Source organism: Melanostigma gelatinosum (assembly GCF_949748355.1).
Source record: "Melanostigma gelatinosum genome assembly, chromosome: 11".
Taxonomy (NCBI): Eukaryota; Metazoa; Chordata; class Actinopteri; order Perciformes; family Zoarcidae; genus Melanostigma; species Melanostigma gelatinosum.
The window spans coordinates 7,864,527-7,883,674 of record NC_136644.1 but is presented as its reverse complement, the minus strand read 5'-3'; the positions used below and the strand labels follow the sequence as shown (position 1 = coordinate 7,883,674).

At 43.8% G+C, this 19,148-nt stretch overlaps 1 protein-coding gene across 3 annotated transcripts; it reads left to right on the top strand.

Moving 5' to 3' along the window:
• Positions 1–1,680: 1,680 nt before the first annotated feature.
• On the top strand, positions 1,681–18,696 carry clockb (clock circadian regulator b). Of its 3 annotated transcripts, none has more exons than XM_079278903.1 (24): positions 1,681–1,753; positions 3,470–3,561; positions 3,956–4,114; positions 4,506–4,594; positions 5,486–5,545; positions 5,842–5,990; positions 6,555–6,646; positions 7,343–7,432; positions 7,616–7,736; positions 8,325–8,438; positions 8,539–8,657; positions 8,770–8,852; positions 9,155–9,261; positions 9,357–9,504; positions 9,682–9,757; positions 11,012–11,156; positions 11,356–11,453; positions 11,659–11,823; positions 12,400–12,564; positions 13,435–13,638; positions 14,093–14,286; positions 14,408–14,537; positions 14,931–15,062; positions 15,289–18,696. In XM_079278903.1, the coding sequence occupies exons 4-24, from the start codon at positions 4,578–4,580 to the stop codon at positions 15,577–15,579; spliced, it is 2,700 nt and encodes an 899-aa protein (XP_079135029.1). In that variant the 5' UTR covers positions 1,681–1,753; positions 3,470–3,561; positions 3,956–4,114; positions 4,506–4,577; the 3' UTR covers positions 15,580–18,696. The 3 variants fall into 3 exon arrangements, with proteins under 3 accessions (XP_079135029.1, XP_079135027.1, XP_079135028.1); XM_079278901.1 differs by having other exon boundaries at positions 14,928–15,062; XM_079278902.1 differs by lacking the exon at positions 1,681–1,753 and adding an exon at positions 1,870–1,984 and having other exon boundaries at positions 14,928–15,062.
• The last annotated feature ends 452 nt before the right edge of the window (positions 18,697–19,148 follow it).

Here is a 19,148-nt window from a genome sequence, read left to right as displayed (position 1 = left end):
CCTCGTATGGTGGCCTATGCCATCAGTGTATGACTGTGTGAATGCTGACTTGTGCTGTAAAACGCTTTGAGTGGTCGCTAAGAGATTTTATCACTGCTGAGAAAATGACAATTTCCCCTCTCTGGGGATAAACATGGGGTCCGGAAATATTTGCCAGAGGGGGGTCTAAGGCTTAATATAGCAGGGGCCACACCTGAGCGTCAGCAGCGTGCCTCATCATGTGATGTACGAGATCACGTTCCCCTTTATATTGCCAAACTCCTGACAATGCCTTTCGTATTATCCCTGCACCTCCCTGCACGTCAACACACTTCTCTGGGTGAAGAAAAGTTGAGATTGCACACAAACAAAGGGGCTGCAGAACTGGATTTACACACACACACACATGCACACACACGCGCACACACACACGCGCACACTTTGATGGATACTTTTCCAACAGTTGTTTGTTAGAGCTGATAATGACCTCATGCATTTAGTGCTGCACTGATAGGAGGATGACACAGCCAAAACCTACTCATGCAGCGGAACTGTCATAGGAAACATGGCAATATCCAGGTCAATTAAACATAATGTCTTGGGCAACAACTAAGCTCTTGTTTTGGTATTCGTTTCAAAATCTGGATTATGATAGATCTCTTTTTAACCTTGAGGATTTGAATATGGGTAAATGTATTATAAAGCAGTTTAAACTGCGGGTTTTGATACTTAACAGTGGTGTAATCCTGACAGGAGAGCTTTGATTCCGCAACAGTGAGAGAGTATCTTGTTTATTTTCTGTATTCTCTCGTCCAGTGAACAATACAGTATGCAGCCATCACTGCACCGTTTGCAGGCCACATGACCAGACTCCTCTGTCATCTCTTTTCTCTACTGTTACCTTGATTATGAATGTTGTATTCACCCAGAAACGAGTTGTAAACTGCATTTTGACACATAATGCAGTTGCTTTTGTGTGCCATTTTATGTCATGCCAATAAAAATGTCACAATAAAAAGGACATGATCTTTCGTAAAACGAACCTCCAATCCCACTTATGCCTCAAAAATAAAAATATATAAAAAAGGTTTATGGTCAAAATGCCCAATAATCTGAATTTAGGGGGAACCTCGACACAGTACAGTTACAACGTCACGGCATGGAGAGCTTATGATTGGATGTCGATAAAAAGGGGAAACCCCATGCCATCAGGCAGGGCCATCCCCACCCTGCGCTGCACCCTACTGGTGACCGTCCAATGTCACATTCACAATCCATTCACTCTCACCCAGTGTGTGCAGCGGTGTTTAACATGCTGGTGTTCATTATGCACCGTCATGTAACTCTAAACAGGGATACATTTAAAGCATTTAAGTCTAAATATTATGCCAAGACTAATTCAAATGATATATCCGGTATAGTGTCCGTCATTCTCGATTTTAAGTGCATTCATTTGCAAGTCGCGACGCAGAATCGCTACCGTGTCCTTTTAATCTCTGTCATGTGAACAATTAGGATGAGTCGCTGGGAAAAGCCACAAAAACACGCCGAGTCATTTCCCCTCTGAAGATCACCCAGCGATCCCCTCAGCTTTGCGGCTACTGTACTTGCAAAATAGTGCGCCCTACTGACGCTATTGCGCATGACTGTACTTCGTAATATGAAGTAGGCCTCCTGTTTTTCTCCCCAACCCCGGAGTCCTCCTGGCCCCCACCGACTCGATGCAACGTTCAAGTAAGCAAAACACGGAGGCTGCCGTCGATCACACGAGAAGGTAAGGGTTTCTTAATGCACACTCAAAGCCAGCGGTGGTCGCCGATTGTGAAATAGCACGGCCGTTGTGGTTTTTTATGTAGCGTGCGGAGGCAGTCGGACTGCAGAGGAGGCTTCGGGACTGTTTCCGCACGCTCGAGGGAGAGCAAGGCCCAGTGACCCACATTCAGAGCAGCCTGTGTCTATGTGTACGCGTGGGCTAGCGCGCGCGCGTATCCCTGCCAGTGTGTGTGTAAGTGTGTGCCGTGTGTGTTTGTGTACATACATCTGCCGCGAAAATGTTTCCACCATCGCTGGTTTTAGGCATTTCTCCGCGACCGACATTCATGTTTTTCTCGGCTTTGAAGAGGATTTTTCCCCGCGCGGACGTTTAGGCTCCGTTTTCTCGTGGCGTTTGAGGAACAACAGTAACATTTGTAGAGATTATTTTGTCCTCAATGTCAGTTGTTGCGTGACAGCTTGGGGCCAGCTTTGCAATGATAGAGGCTATCATTCCTCCCGTTTATTACACAGACGCGAGGCGCTCTACCTGTCATATCTGTGTCATGCAGCGTTCGCGAGCGTAGCGGGAGAAACTGGGTCAGTAGGTGCATTCAATCTCTGGGTTAAATGGACAGTTTTCGGTAGCAAGCTTCGTTAGCCTGCTAGCTAGCTATATGGGTTGCTCTCGCGTGTATAACGAACACCTGTGGTACCAAAAGGTATATTGAAATGTATTACTTTGCATGTGTGATAGCTAATGGATGTTTTGGTCGACTGCAGTACGAGGACCGTGTCGCTAATATCAGCGTTTATTCATTGACCATGATGTACAGTGGGCAGGATCGTCCAATGAAGAAGCTCAGTCTAATGAGGCTCCACTTATTGGCCATCAGGAATACAAGACTGTAGGTCAGGACAGTGCATGGAGCCATTAAGATGGTTTAACAAAATGACTAAATCTCACCATAATCTCCCACTAAAATCAGAGCTATAAATAATCTAGCGGGGCGCTAATGTTATTCATAGATGTGACAGGTACTGTACTGTGATATCTTACAGTAAAACCCTCTTATAAGATTATTGGGTCACATATAGTGTCCGATTGGTGTTGTCTCTGCTTGATATGTTTGGGAACTTCATTGTCAGACTGTTAATTTAGACATCACATAAACAGATGTTTGATTAATTGACAGGGTTTGCTGCAATTTTTGTTTTATCTTATGTGGTATGTATGTATGTATTTAAGTTGTAGACTGTGGGTCGGTCATAACAGGCACTTTGAAGATGCCTCTTTGGGCTGTTGGAAAGTGTGATGATCATTTTTCACTTATTCTCATTAGTAATTAATGGGATCCAGCTTCTAGAGTCTGTTGATCTTCTGTGTTTTATTTCAACATAAACTGAATATCTTTGACTTTTCGGTCAGGCCCTATCTTGACCTTGAGGTTTAGGAAATTGTGACAACCATTGTTTTGTGACTAAATGATTAATGAGTAAATCAAAACAATAATTGGCAGATAAACTGACAATGAGAATAATGACCAGTAGCAGCTCTAATCGTATAGTGGTATGAATATCTGTTACGTTTTGGGTTGCTGGTCGGATACACTTTGTCAGGTGGCTAATTTCCTGTTTTATAGCAGCTACCATGTTCTGTCTTTGTGTACTCTAGAATTTGCATTCCCCCCCCCCCCCTGATATGTTTGTGAATGAGCGTGGGTTCTTTGTGTTACAGGAGCGGTGTGGCTCACTCATGAAGGTTTGTCAGTGCCTGGAAGGATAAGATCTAAAACAACTAGTTCTGCCTGCAAAGAGACATTCCAGAAAGTGAGTTGAATATAACCGTATCACCATATTTTTCATAACTGGGTCATTGTGCTTCAAACGAGTTTCTGAAGCACTCATAATGTAAGCATAATAACTGAGTTATAGCAGGGTTTCCTCGCCACGCTGGTGTTCGCTATTTGCACTTTAAAGACTTTGTGCTGCAATAACTGGAATCTCAAGACGGTCTTTGCTGCATAAAATCGGCTTCATTCGTTATTTACAAGTTAGTTTATAAGTGAGTTGTTTAGAAAGTCAGACAGTATTAATTGGAAGCAACCGTACACTTTTTCTGCAGGGTCCAATTGAACATATGCTCAATGACACATAGAAATTGGTTACAAAACCCTCAAATTAACCGACTAACCCCTATTCTGTGTTATGATTGCTCCTGCAGGTTTGGTTGGTCACCATGTCGTTCCTGTGCTCTGTTGCCCTCTCGTGACCCAATGACTTCAACGGACGTTTTGACTTTTAGAGTCACCTTTGACCCCAAACCCTTTCTACAACCCCTGAGAACAGACATAAACTGACCGCGTGCATATGCTGCATTGGGGTGAGAAGTCCTCACACAGACACACACACACACACACACACACAATTACATTTGGTCGTGCAACATGGACTACAAATATAGTTTGTTGTATATTAAGGTATAAAATAACTGCCCATAGTAAGCCAGCTATCTGAACCCCATGGGAATGCTGATACTTGTGATGTGTGTTGGAGAAAGACATTAAATACATTGAACATGCTTGTTTTTTTGTTTCTTTCAGAAAGGACTTTTATCAAGTTGATACAGTCATTTAAGCTCGGCCTATTTGCATAGCTGCAGTACGCTGTGTGCCAAAACAGTCAGTCGTGTTTTCAGTCCACTGAATTGCAATATGTGTAAACCATAACGGGCACCTAAGCTGATACAACACCGTTTTTTTCTGTCTCTGCAGTTTGTCTTCCAAATGCCTACCTCACGCCTAAAGAGCAAATCACTGCAGCCACAGCCCTGATCAGCAGCCACCATGACATCAAGCATCGGGTATGCCGCAACACACACACACACACCATATGTCTATGTATCATTCATGACATTCATACACACTATACATGTGTTTAGTATAAGCACGTTGTTTCAAAAACATTAAACCCATAATGGTGTCAGTGTTCATTCATGAAATGCCTCTGATTTATTAGGATAATAATAACGATAACTATAATGATGAATGAACTGAAGACCACGTTGCGGTGGGATCACACCAGCCGCAACGCTAAATCGGACCCAATGGGCCCTTCCCCCTTAGTCCCACACCCATCTTCAAAGGCCTTCATTTTGATCTCAACAACAACACCTGTAAAATTGTGTAAATGTGTCTTGTGCGGTTGTCACGCCATCACGTTGACTAAATCGGTCTACAGACAGACAGAAATAAAAACACCCGGCAAAGTACTCATTCCCAATTCTGCGGTCGGTAGGACACATTCTGCCATAATGACACATACAGACTCACAAGCTGAAAAAATAATTATGGTTATTGTTATCAGGAAGTGCCACGATAAAAAACGTAAAGATATTAAATAACTGCTCCAGATATCAGCCGTCAGTAAAAATGAAAGTATTCGTATTGACCCATATTGATTGAAATGGAGGCAAGAATACGCCCGTTTCACAAATGCACTTCTTCTTGGCAAGCACAACACATTCCCCTCTCTCTCTCTCTCCCCCCCTCTCTTACTCTCTCTCTTTTTTTTTTGTGTGACCCAAAAATAGAGCCGCTCCTGGCATGTAGGAATCCTCTCATTAACCGGCATCCGTCAGTCGCTATTATTAACAATACAGATCTGCTTTCAAGCTGCCAACAAACATGCGTACACAGGAAAAAAAACGAAGTGAGGCGGGATAAGCTGCAAATACTTTTTTCTCCTCCCGTAGGGATGATTGTAGCATCTTTGATGGGTTGATGGAAGAAGATGAGAAGGACAAAGCGAAACGGTAAGCCAGATATAAAGATGAAGATGCTGGAGTGATGATTAAACATCATATAGACCTACACTCAACCAGCATCTCAAACACATTTAAAGCATAAACCGACTTTATGGCATGCGGGACACTGCAGCCATGCACCGTCTTAACTTGAAACATTATAGGGTCACATGACAAAGAGGTTACGTTTGTCTATTTTCAGGATCAAAATCAAAACCAAAAGTCTCTTGGAAATGTTTGTCCCAAAAGAAACGTTGGCTGCATGACATTAAGAGTTCAATTTCTAACCGTGGTTTTGATTTCAGCGTGTCCCGAAACAAGTCTGAGAAGAAACGGAGAGACCAGTTCAATGTCCTCATCAAGGAACTCGGCACGATGTTGCCGGGCAATACCAGGAAGATGGACAAGTCCACCATCCTGCAGAAAAGCATTGACTTCCTGTGTAAACACAAAGGTCAGGGCACCTCCCAGGGTGGACACGTCTTGTTCTATATTTAGCTGTTCTTGTGTACTCTGTCCGTCTGTGCTTGTTTACTCTCATTACTAGAGCTTATTACGCTTTTTATGAGACGTGGGTACTGTACCTGTAAAGTGTAAATGACTCTTTCATTATTTTTTACCTTTTTAACTGTGTAGTGACTTAATGTGTTATGAATAATAATTGTGTCCTACTTTAAGGATTAGCTGCTTTACACCTCCACCCTCTACTCAGCTTCCGCTCATAATCATTAATACTGTGATTCCTTTATGATGAAATAATTAACTGCTAGGCATGTGTTACTACTTCTTGTTAATCCTAGCTCTTATCATTGCTGTGCATGGTAATTAACTCGGCTGCTACTTCACCGTTGCACTGTGTTATCGCTTGCTCTGTTTAAGTGCCTTGTTTTCACTCTGAGCCCTTTGCTATCAATGCATTCCTTTATGTCCCGTTGTGTTTTCTTCACTTGATTTATTTTCTTGAAAAACAGGATTTTTCTTCATAAAATTCCCATTTGCCTTCCGTTTCCTCCCCCAGAGATCGCAGCCCAGTCGGAGTCGAGTGAGATCAGGCAGGATTGGAAGCCTCCATTTCTTAGCAATGAGGAGTTCACCCAGCTCATGCTGGAGGTCAGACATCACACGTGTTGTACTGTAATCCTGTCCGTTAGGTTATATCCGCTGTTGTTTTACTCTCGTGGCAGTTTTTTCTCAGGCATTCTGAAAAGTGAAGCTAATGCAAAAGTGCCTTAAAGCTGCATTCTGAAAAGTGGCCTTCAGGGGGCGACTCCTCTGGTTTCAAAAAGAAGTCTGATTCTATAGAAGTCATGAGAAAATTACTCTACTTCTCACTTGATTTATTACCTCAGTGAACATTGTAAACATGAGTTTATGATCTGAGTCTGTAGTTTCAAGTCTTCTTCAGTACAGCATGATGTTCATTTAGTAAGTTATGGTCCATTTAGAGTCAAATAGACCATAAAGCTGAGTATGCTTTAGGGCGGGGCTACCTTGTAATCGACAGGTCCCTACCAGAAAGTTAATTGTAAACGTTTTGGTCGCCTAAAATTGTCTTAGTCAGCGTTTAATTGTACTTCGCTCCACCCTCTTTTGTCACCTTTGGTTGCAAAAAAAAACAAGATGGCTACGGCCAAAATGCCAAACTGTAGGCTTCAGAACGGCAGTCCATGAACTAATGGGTGACACAGGATTTTATTTCTAAAAGTGTAAACGCGGCGGTATTTGACGCATTGTTTATTTTTGCTGATCTTCAACAACAGACGAATTGATGACAGCCTTTTACTTGATCTTGTCTTGCATTGTCAGGCTCTGGATGGGTTCTTTTTAGCAATAATGACTGACGGGAACATCCTCTACGTCTCCGAGAGTGTCACCTCACTACTTGAACACTTACCGGTGAGTAACACTGGTTTTTCCTTTTACCTGCCATGTATTAGTCGTCCTCTGTATGGTAGAACAAGCTTTAAGTGGATTTCTTCTGTGTGAGTCGTTCAGATGGAACATGCTGGGATGATCTATGGGTGTTAACTGTTCTTCAGATTTCTGTGCGTGTTCTCATGTATGTGCTGTGTTCCTCAGACGGACCTGGTGGACCACAACCTGTTAAACCTCCTGCCACTTGGAGAACACTCCGAGGTGTACAAGGCTCTGTCCACGCACCCCACCGACCACGAGAACCTTAGCTCCGACTACCTGAAGAGTCAGTACCACCCCGAAGCACATTACACCTGCTGCTGGTTTCCAACATTATCCAGTGATACTGCACTGTTCTGTGTTTGATGGTTAATCGGACAATGTCAATCAGTTTAACACTGACTTACGTACTTCACTATCATCATCAATGTCTGTTTGGGCCTTAACATCCAAAGAAAATGATACAGAAATAAAATGAAACAAAGTAGAAATCCATGTAGCATCCGTTTGACTGTAGTAAATCACTGAATATATTTTGAATAAAATAAACAACTGAAGATAATGTAAAGTTTTCACAACTCTCTAACTCATTTTGTTTAGCATGAATCCTGTCCTGTCTGTAATGAAGCAACTTGGTGGATATAGAAAAATCATAATCTTCTCAGACAGGTCATTTTCTTCATTTGAACCCAAAAAGTCTGAAAAAAAGTCTGAATTTTTGACATGATTTTTAGTTTTGTCTTGATATCCTTCCAGCACCATGAAACATGAAACACATTTTGAACAATGCGTTTACTGGGAAAAAAACTATTGTCTTTTACACATATTTTTGCCTTCTGAGCTAACTGTATTATTGTTATAATTTTTTTTCCAGACAAGAACCACATGGAGTTCTGCTGCCATATGCTGCGAGGGACCATCGACCCCAAAGAACCGCCTGTCTACGAATATGTAAAGTTCATTGGCAACTTCAAGTCCCTCAATAACGGTATGACTCTTAAATAGCAGTCAGCACAGAAACATGTGTGTAAAGCCAGTTTGACTGAGGGAGTAAACAACCTCTTCAACGGCTGCTCTGTGTTGCGCAGTTCCCAACGCGGCGAGGAATGGTCTAGCAGGGGTGTTACAGCGGTCGCTACAACCCGCATTCGACGACCAGGTGTACTTCGTAGCCACTGTTCGGCTGGCCAAACCTCAGTTTATCAAGGTAGAGGCACACACACTCTGTGGCATACATACAAACATCATTCACACTGAGCCGTCAATGAATCATTTTAATCTGAAATACCTTCTCTCTGCCGTTGTTTTTATGTTCACAGGAGATGTGTACAGTAGAGGAGCCCAATGAAGAATTCACCTCGAGGCACAGTCTAGAATGGAAGTTCCTCTTCTTAGACCATAGGTAAACACACCAACGCACACATTTCAACGTGCATTGCTTTTTAAGCTGCAAGTGTATGCCGTCAGAAGGCGTGTTCGGGTGGTCGCACTCTTCCCGCGTAGGCAAAAGGTCATATGAAGCACGTCTCTTGAAGCATAACCCTTTGCATTTAGATAATATTTATTTCTTTGTGATATGTACTTTTGAGCCGCGTCATGTTTGTCCTATTTGCAGACACTTCACTGAAAGCTAAGAGCACCCAGTTAGTCGTGGTCACTTTGTCCTTTCCGATTTCATTAAGGACGCCATCTCTCCTTTTTCAGAGCTCCGCCAATCATAGGCTACCTGCCTTTCGAGGTTCTGGGAACATCAGGGTACGACTATTACCATGTGGACGACCTGGAGACACTGGCCAAGTGTCACGAGCACTGTGAGGGCTCCTGTTTAACACACGTTCATTTTGTGTTGTGAAAGCCTTCCTCTGCTCGTTAGCCTCTAACCACTCCGTCTCCCTCTCGTGTTCAGTGATGCAGTACGGTAAAGGAAAGTCCTGTTACTATCGTTTCCTGACTAAAGGTCAACAGTGGATCTGGCTTCAGACGCACTACTACATCACCTATCACCAGTGGAACTCTCGGCCCGAGTTTATTGTCTGTACGCACACAGTAGTCAGGTACTGCAGCCTCCCTGTCCCTTCATACCGACAGATTTATTTGTGCTGATCACGAGACATTTCCGTGAACGTAAACGGCTCCTCACATGCACTTATGTGATCCATTTTACTGGTGACACGGCATTTCTAAATGTTCTCATCTCTCATGCGCCTTCTTTTTTTTGGTCTAAAACGCAGCTATGCAGAGGTGAGGGCAGAAAAGCGCAGAGAGCTGGGCATTGAGGAGTCTCACCCAGAACTTACGGTGAATAAGGTGAGAAATCACATCGAGAAATGCTCTCAACTCATCTGCCTTCATCAACGCACGAGTCCAATAATTCAGGGTGTCGCAATATATTTCAAGTATGGAGGAGAAATTGTGAAAAAAAACATATTCTGGCTGAATTTGTAGATTTGTTGGTTAAGCCGGAGAAACAAAATGAAACTATTGGTAGCGTAATTTAAGTTTTCTTCGTAGACTGGCTGAAGTTCTCCAGTGGCAATGTGTTGACATACAAAATAATATATTCATCCAGCCAACATATTATTATATATGTCAAAAGGTTTACCAAAATAAAGCCCAAAAACTTGTTTCTGATGTAAACTGTCTCATACACCATAAAGCCAAATTTGCAGTCCAATAACTTCCGTCAGTGAGATGCTACTGCCCGTCAATATTTCTCACACTGTCGACAAACTGACTGCTGCTCTCTTATTAGATCTCAATCCTGTTGATCAGTGATTATTACATCAAGATGAGAACGACAGATTTCTCATAAATCATAACGTTTTTAAAGGAATTCACAAAAGAACATTAATTCAGTGATATCTTTCTATGAAAGAACTTCCTGAGTCTAATAGCTGTTACTTATGTACAAGTACAGGGCCTAGTACAGGACATGCCTCTTTGGATTGCTCGGCATCCTGTATTGCCGCTTTACACCGCTCATCCAAACAACTTCACACTCTGAGAAATACGCCCGCCAAGTGTGAAGTCGATCGGATGAACGGCTGTCGAGAAAAAAAGACGGAGAGTGTTGGCGGTGGAGCGAGCGTGAGTGTAAATGAAGAGAGAGAGAGAGCGGCGTTAGCGAGAACAAAGCAAGCACAAATAAACACACCCACACCTCCGCACAACCCTGCAGGAAGGTCCTGCTATGCCGGAATTTGAATGAATGCAGCCGAAGCGCACGCACTCCATCCCGCTCGCTGTGGCCTCTCTGCTTTGTGTGTGTGTGTGTGTGTGTGTGTGTGTGTGTGTGTGTGTGTGTGTGTGTGTGTGTGTGTGTGTGTGTGTGTGTGTGTGTGTGTGTGTGTGTGTGTGTGTGTGTGTGTGTGTGTGTGTGTGTGTGTGTGTGTGTGGGTGGGGCTCGGTCAAACAAACACACCGATAGCAGCACGCTTTGCACACAGCAGAGGAGAGAGCGCTGAGAGCAGAGGGATTACTGAAGTACATAAACACACACAGGAAAATGCTGCATATTATTGAAAGGATTGTCTGTCGAGTGTATTTTTCTTCTGCTTTTAGAGTCAGGACTCTGGCTCGGAGTCCCAGCTGAATACGTCCAGCCTGAAGGAGGCCTTGGAGCGATTTGAACGCAGCCGAACACCCTCAACCTCCTCACAGAGTTCCCACAAGTCCTCATCGCATGCCTCTGACAACACGTGCACTTGTGAGGACACACACACACACACATGTTGCATGTACATATATAGTGTTAGTCAGTCCTACCCTGACGTAATACGTTGAAGACGGGTCAGTGACGCATCAGTTGTGGAGTTTAATGGGATGGGAGGCCACGCAGTAAGATGACACGATATCCTCAGCAGAGTATGACTCGCACTCAATCAATGACTCTGTCTCTGCGACAGCCTCCAAGCTACACATGGACACGGCCACACCTCCTCCGCAGTCCCTGGCCTCCACCGTGGAGATGACGTTACAGCGTCGCTCATCCATCAGCAGCCAGGTGAGACTCGATTGGCCCAAAACACCAACACATAACACACAGTTCTTAGACTTCTTGTTTTGAAGGATGCTGATTTTTGTGACCCTGAGTAAGGCAAATAGAGATTGAATTTGATTCATAATGCAGTTTGGTTAAGCAAATGTAATTAAAATAAATTCTAACACTTCAGTTGCCATAATTCTCCTGATTACTTGTTTATTTGCAGTCTATGAGCTCTCAGACCACAGGACAGAGTGTAACTCCAGGTATGGTCACTCAACAGCAACAACAGCAGCAACAACAACAGCAACAACAACAGCAGCAGCAACCACAGCAACAACAACAGCAGCAGCAACCACAGCAACCACAGCAGCTACAGACAAACGTACAGGTGAGCACGGTGGCACTACACGCGGGTCATTTCATCTCATCACGATGCGTAGTAGAGCTGAGAGGATTAGATTCAGTGGTCCCACATTCTCAAAGGTTGGTCATTGCTATATTCTGACTAGTAGAGCTAAATGATAAATCAATAAATAGAACATAATAGTTAAACAGTAGAAGAAGGGTTATGATAAAGGCGTTACAATCCAATATATTGTTTTTTTGACTAATAAACTGCCATATGCATAAATATCTGGGTATATTTTTGTAAAATATTTTATGAAAACAGAACATTGGGATCTGCATTTGCATTGATCACAGTCCCTGTTACTTCCAACATCATAGCTCTACCTTTTTATGCAATCTGAGCCACAAATCCTTGCTTTCAACAATTCTGATTAACTATTAATTAGAAATCCATACAGTGTTTTTCAGAATCTATATAGTTATATGTATCGCTATGTTCTGAAAACCCTAATGACATAACTATTAGCTGCAGCTCCGCTCTGGACCTTTTTGTCCATTTGCCAGCGTTTCGTGATGAGCACGAGTGACACGAGCGGCCTGTTCTTTGTCTCTCCAGCCACAGCCGGTGACGGAGTTCTCGGCGCAGGTGAATGCCATGCAGCATCTGAAGGATCAGCTGGAACAGAGGACAAGGCTGATCCAAGCCAACATCCAGCGGCAGCAGGACGAGCTGAGGAACATCCAAGACCAGCTGCAGAGAGTCCAGGGGCAGGGCATACAGGTCTGTGTCGACCCACTCACAGTCACATGGTGGCCGTCTCAATCTAGAAATGTGAAATAGTGCCGCGCAGTTCATGAAATCTCTATAATAACTTTAGTTTCTTGAAAAATAATTCCGTTTGTCTTGTGTCATGCACTCGATTGATGCATTTCACTTTAAACATTTCCTTTTGAAGTGCATGACTCTTCCAAAGTCAATGAGTCGTCTTGTTCAATAATCATGGTCTCGATACTGACCGTGATTATGAGTTTTGCCATAATTGAGCTGCCATAATTCGAAATGTACCGGTAGCCTTTTTCTGCAAATAGAGGCGTCACATTTAGATTGAGTTTGCTCATCAGTCTTACTTTGCTGTGCTGTAACCTTTTACAGCAAAAGGAAACTAATTATGTATTCAAACAATAAAGCAGAGAGCTACTTCAGTTTACTGAAAGGGGTTCATTTTACTCACGGAACAGTTGCATACTTCCCCTTTTTGAAAATCAATTTCAGCTGCATTCAGGTTTCTCCCCGTGATGTTTTCGTCCAAATTTAGACAGTTGGTTATTTGAATAAAAGTAGCACGCAACCTCTCTTTTTTTAAAAGATCAGCAGATGTGGTGCGCGTTGTCTTTTCCTGTTGCGTTCCACCTGGCTGTGCCTGACCTAGATCAGAGTGAGAATCATGCATTGTGGATGGTTTTTGCTCTATTCAGAGGACACCCGCGTGTACCCTGTTAAGACAATTTACCCACATTGAATTATTCTATTCTGTTGTAATAATACGCACAGATTAGGCAAGTAAATGTACAGAAACGAGTGCATGCAGTGCAGACCTAGACACACACACACCACTGAGGCCTGATGTTTTTGGTGTTTCCATCCCGACAGATGTTGCTGCAGCAGCAAGGCGGAGCGATGACCGTGCAGCTCCCCCAGGTGGGCTCGGTCCAACAAGCCACTGCTTTGACGAGTCAGGTCCAGCAAACGACAATTAACCCCGTCCATTCAGGAGCTCAGCAGCTCACCATCCAGCAGCAGGCTCCGCCCCCCCAGCAGAACCTGCAGCAGCAGCAGACCAACGCCCTCGCACAGGTAGGAGGACACAGATATCAAACAAAGAAGTTTGTTCTTTTAATCTCGGATCAAACTCGCGGTATCTGTAACCTTTAAAGGAACAGGTCAAACATGAGTCATGTACCCAATACTTGGGGTCCTGTGAGAACACTGAGCTTGTGTGAACTTTCAGTGTTTACATCTCATTCAGAAGACAGGAAGAGCCACAGAGCACGCTGTTAGTGTTAGACTTCACAGGAAACTCTGCGACGGTGGAGTGCTGTAACACACACCATAATGTTTACCTTGGTTAGAAACGCCGTCCACACTCTGCAATTGATGTTTGTGTATCAAAAGCAAACATACTTTTTCAAGTAGTGAAGTGGCTAAAATAATGAAAGTGAACCAAAAAAGACCCTTAGTGTGTTTGCTCTGTGTTTCAAAGGAATTCATATCATGTCCCTCCCTCCTTCCCCACATTACCACTCTGCAGCCCCAGCGTCAGCCCCAGCAGCCCCCTCAGGCTCAGCCCCAGACCCAGGGCTCAGTATCTGCACCGCTGTACAACACCATGATGATCGCCCAGCCAGGGCAGCCCAACGTGCTGCAGATCAGCACCAGCCTGCCGCAGACCAACACGCAGCAAGGCACCGCAGTGGCCACCTTCACGCAGGATCGACAGATCCGGTAGGTAGACGACGACCAAACCTGAACCTCAAACTACCCCCGACTCTCACAAGTCTCTGCAGGCGTATATGTACATACAATGTCATTCACGTGTCCCTTTTCTCCATTTCACCCTCTCCAGGTTCCCAGCAGGGCAGCAGCTGGTGACCAAGCTTGTGACCGCTCCAATGGCGTGTGGAGCGGTCATGGTGCCCACCTCCATGTTCATGGGACAGGTGGTCACTGCGTACAACCCCTTTGGCGGGCAACAGGTACGAGTCACACAGCGTCTAATGGAACTGTGTCTGATACCAGAAAAAGTTGTTGTTTGAAGTTGTTTAACATTTGTCATCTCCTTGAAGCCTATAGATGACTCAAAGGACTAACAGGATCCAAAGACTTGTAGATTCCCGTGCAGTGTTGTCGTTACATTAGTTTATACAGTAGACATCCTTCTTCATTTGTCTGTCAAGTCCAAACACATCTGTAAGAGTTAGTTCCGTAGAGAATCCATTGCGAGAGATCATAAGTTGAGGTGATGCTATTTAAACCTCTCTTGAAGCAGCAAATGACCGACAATATTCCAAACAAGGTGTCCTGTACGATTCACTGATATGACTACGTCCCTTTGTTGTTCCGTGTTAACTCCTGTGTGTATTCAGCAGGGAGGGCAAACCCAGACTCTGACTCTGCAACCAGCCCAACCGCCCCAAAGTCAGCCCGACGGCCCAAGCCAGACGGCTGTAGTGGCTCAGGGCGGCCAGCAGGGGCAGCAGCAGCAACAGCAATTCCTACAGGTATCAGTAGAGGGCAGCAACTAGGAACAGACACCATGACAATATCAAGTTTTATTTTGGTTTAAGGTGTTGTTGTCTTTAAGTAATGAGTGACATGACATACTACAATGATTCAAGCTTTAAGATGTTCACTCACTTTACTTTCAGAGTGTGTGAGATAGGAAAGATGTATTTTATTTAAGAACTGCTTCAATTTGTAATGCTCCTGCACTGTATTTCTTGTCAGGGCACTCATCTTCTCCATAGCAACCAGTCTACACAGCTCATCCTGCAGGCAGCTTTCCCACTCCAACAACAGGGCACATTCACGCAGGCAACACAGCAGCAACAACAACAACAACAACAACAGCAGCAGCAGCAGCAGCAACAACAACAACAACAGCAACAGCAGCAACGACAACAACAGCAACAATCTCACCACCAGAGGCACCAGCAGCAACTGAAACCGCAGCCCCAGAAACAGCAGAAAGCTCCGTCATCGCACAGGACCGACAGCGTCAGCAGCCGACCTCAGTGAGCTGGTTCACTGAGAGAACACCGGGAACGTTAAGAGATCCCTGCATACAGCTGTTTTGGTCGCGTGACCGTCACAAACCCCCCCCCCCCCCCCCCAAAATAAAATCGTTGCCCTCCTGTCCTCTGTCTGAAGGACTGAAGGAAAGGAATCAGAGGAAAGAGGAAAGCCTGCGAGTCCACAAGGAACTCGATTGTCACCGTGGCAACAGGATGGATTAAAATCCCCCTTTCCTTCACCAGAGGAGGTGCTGTGAGGGAGCTCCGGTCTCTGGGGAAAACCGGTAACAACAGACTTTATTTTTATTATTTTTTTGAAGGTGTGTCAAAGTGGACTGACCTTGTACAGATTTACTGTATGATACAAAAAAAAACCTTGTAAATATACAATATAGCCTAACAGGAAACAGAAATGTAGTATTTTATATGATTGCATGGAAAGAATAACTGTGTAAGCTTTTATTTGTCGCTTTTGAGAAATGAATTTTTACTTTGTTCAAGTGTTTTCTGGTCAAAGATGGAGCGATGATGTGCTCTCAGTCGTCTCTCCCCCACCCCCACCCCCCACCTTCCCTAAAACAACAGTCCAGAATAAGGCTTTAAGGCTCGCTCAGTTTGCTTGGGCTGGGGTTTTCTTGTGGAAGTTGTGTTTTTGAACACTGTGTCTGAGACAAAAATGGCTCTTTTTAACTTTGTAACAAATTATGTTTGGCAAGAAACTAGATCACAGTTTAACTGAATTCCTTGCAGAGTGATCACTGTACGTCTAACGGGTTAAGTGATTCCAAGTGCCAATAACATAGTCGGTTATCTTCTCGTTTTATTTCATTTCGAGCAGACTATTCAAAGGCGTATATATATTTTCCAACAAGATATTACCCCTATTAAAGTTAACGCGTGTGTATATAGTAGGGATTATTTTTTAACAGTCAGAGAGCCCTATAAGTAACAAACAGTATATCCTCAACCTCCTGAAACTTTAGCACTTGATGTGGTGGTGTACAGTAAATCACTGTCCAGACCTTGTTGTCTGTAATCCGTGGTGTGACTCTGTGAGCTAGCGTGTTTTTTGGGAATACAATCTTTGTGTGCATGAGTGGGCATGAGAGTGTCTGCGGTTAGTGTGTGTGTGGGTGTGTGTGCGCGGGTGTGTGTGCGCGGGTGTGTGTGCGCGCGTGCGCTTTCCCCTTGTGTCTTACAATATTTGACTTGGTAAGGGTTTGAAGTCGCTGGATGGTACTTGTATTCTCAGGAATGTGGAAAGTTTTTTTTGCTTCTGCCTCAGTCTGGAACCAGACCAAGAAGGATTAGACAGTGATGCAGCGAAGACCAGGAGGAAGAAGTGTGTGAAGGGTGTGGTGACTCAATCAGATTTGACCCAGATCTCTGCGAGCCTTCCTGTTATCTTGTAAAGCGAGGGAAGGCCAAGATACCATGGAGTAGAAATATAGAAAAAAGTATTTTTTCAGCGATTCACCCAGATTGGAATAGATTCATTGGACCAGCAAACCTGCACTTCTGCTCACTGCCTCGTGGTCTTTTTGTATTATCGGTGTTTTTAATCCTTCTATCTCTTCCTAGGCCTCAGAAACCCTCATGCAGTTCAGTTCACTCGTCTCTGGTTAAAACCTGGGCTGGGCCCAAATCCATTTCAAATGACGCTGATGGAAATTGGGCTCAGCCATTCTACAGTCGTAAGCCATATCAAACAGAAACGCCTTGGATCGGAGGAAGCGTAATGGTTGGCGAATGTGTTGTTTTGTCTCAAGAGTGTAATTAAGACTGCGTGTTTGTGAATATATATATATATATATAGCGTCTCCTACTTCTCGTATCTCTCTGGGGGGGGCAGTATTGGTTTCCCCTGGCGATAGCCAATCAGTTCTTGCGTTGCAGTACAAAGAGAATAATTGTAATATTCAAGAAACTTCCTCTTCGGTGGGGCTCAGTATTCTGCAAGCCCGTGTGTGTGGGACAGCTCAACTTGAATACATGTTTGTGTGTGTGTGTGAGAGAGAGAGAGAGCGAGAGAGAGAGAGAGAGAGTATGCATGATTACTGTCACTGTAACCTGTTATATTTTCATATGGAAACAGACGTGTGACTGGAAAAAGAATGGATGTTAGGCAATGCAGAGCATTGGTCACCATTCAGGCTATAAAGAAGACGGGCAGCGTGATTGTTTTACGATGGCAGACTGCTCGACAGACACTTATCACGACAACTACTACATCAGACCGGTCTCAAGCGGTAACCCTGAGTTCTGAGAGACCTTTTTCATTTAGGTTGGCGACTGAGCGGGGACAATGCTCTTATTGACTTTGTCCACAAATGAGGAATAGAAGACAGGATTCACAGAGAGGGTCCGACTGTTTGAACCAGGTCTTCCACGCTTCACATAACAAATGTAGACCCTCTATAGACTAGTTTGTGTTTCAGGCATCACGCTGAAGGGTAATGATGAAGTGTTTAGAGTTTGTGTCACTGATACCCAGCCCAAAGAATGTAAAGGTGTTTTAAAGAGACAAATGGATGTTGTAACTGTTGATTATGGAGGACGTTTGACAGGCTTTGTGATGAAGGAAACCGAGGGGTTAAAAGAAAATCATGTTTTTCACTACAAGGATCCACGTACATGACATGCAATCTTATTTACAGGCTTTGTTTTGTAAAAGCCTCCTCAATGTTTCACCAATTACGAAATTTCTGTTTTTGCAACAATAATTTTCTAGTTGGAAAAGAAGTTTTAACTGTGCTGAAAGTCGAGGTGTAGGATATTTGAAATGGGACACCATAGACAACACAGCGACCCCCCCCACACAGATACACAGATCACCTCTCCAGTACACAGTCTGGTACTAAAGGGTCCTAGTTCTCGTATAATACTCCCATTCACACACACAAAGCGAAACACCAGTATTCAGTGTAAACCGGTGCTACGCTTACCTGTACTGTCTGTATGTATATCCCTTATTCTGCCCTCCAACTGTGCTCCTTTTATCTCGCCCAAAGTCAAATGTAATAATAATCAAAAATTTTAAGCAAAATGTTTGCTATTATAACCCCCCCCCCCCCCCCCCCCTTTCCCCTCTTGGTCAATTTGAAAATAAAAACAGTTGCAAATATTATATGTGAAACATGTCTGCTCCGAGTTTGTTGTTTGTTGGTTTGTTAAGAACTGTTGGATGGATGGCATTTACATACACAGATATTCGTGGTCCCCAGAGGATGAACCCCAATGACTTTGGTGATCCCGTTACTTTCCCTCTCCATACCCACCGTGAGGTTGACATCTTTGTATTTTCAGTGAAAGGTAACAACAACCATTGGGTGGATTTTAATGATATTTTGTAAATTCATGGTCCCCATAGGATGAATCCTAATGACTTTGGTAATCCCCTGACTTTCCCTCTTTCAGAGTCACCATGAGGTTGACATCTTTGTTCTTTTTTTTTACTGAAAGGTCTCAACAACTATTGGGTGGATTGTCATTCAGTTTTATGCAGACACTCATGTCCTGCTAATTGTAATAACTTTGGTCTTCCCTAATTGCATTCCCATCAACCCCAGCTGT

Excerpts from the sequence above, each read along its gene's own strand:
- clockb (XM_079278901.1), top strand. Across the intron at positions 8,853-9,154 it reads TTCCTCTTCTTAGACCATAG|AGCTCCGCCAATCATAGGCT; the intron begins GTAAACACACCA and ends CTCCTTTTTCAG. Across the intron at positions 11,824-12,399 it reads AGCTACAGACAAACGTACAG|CCACAGCCGGTGACGGAGTT; the intron begins GTGAGCACGGTG and ends TTGTCTCTCCAG.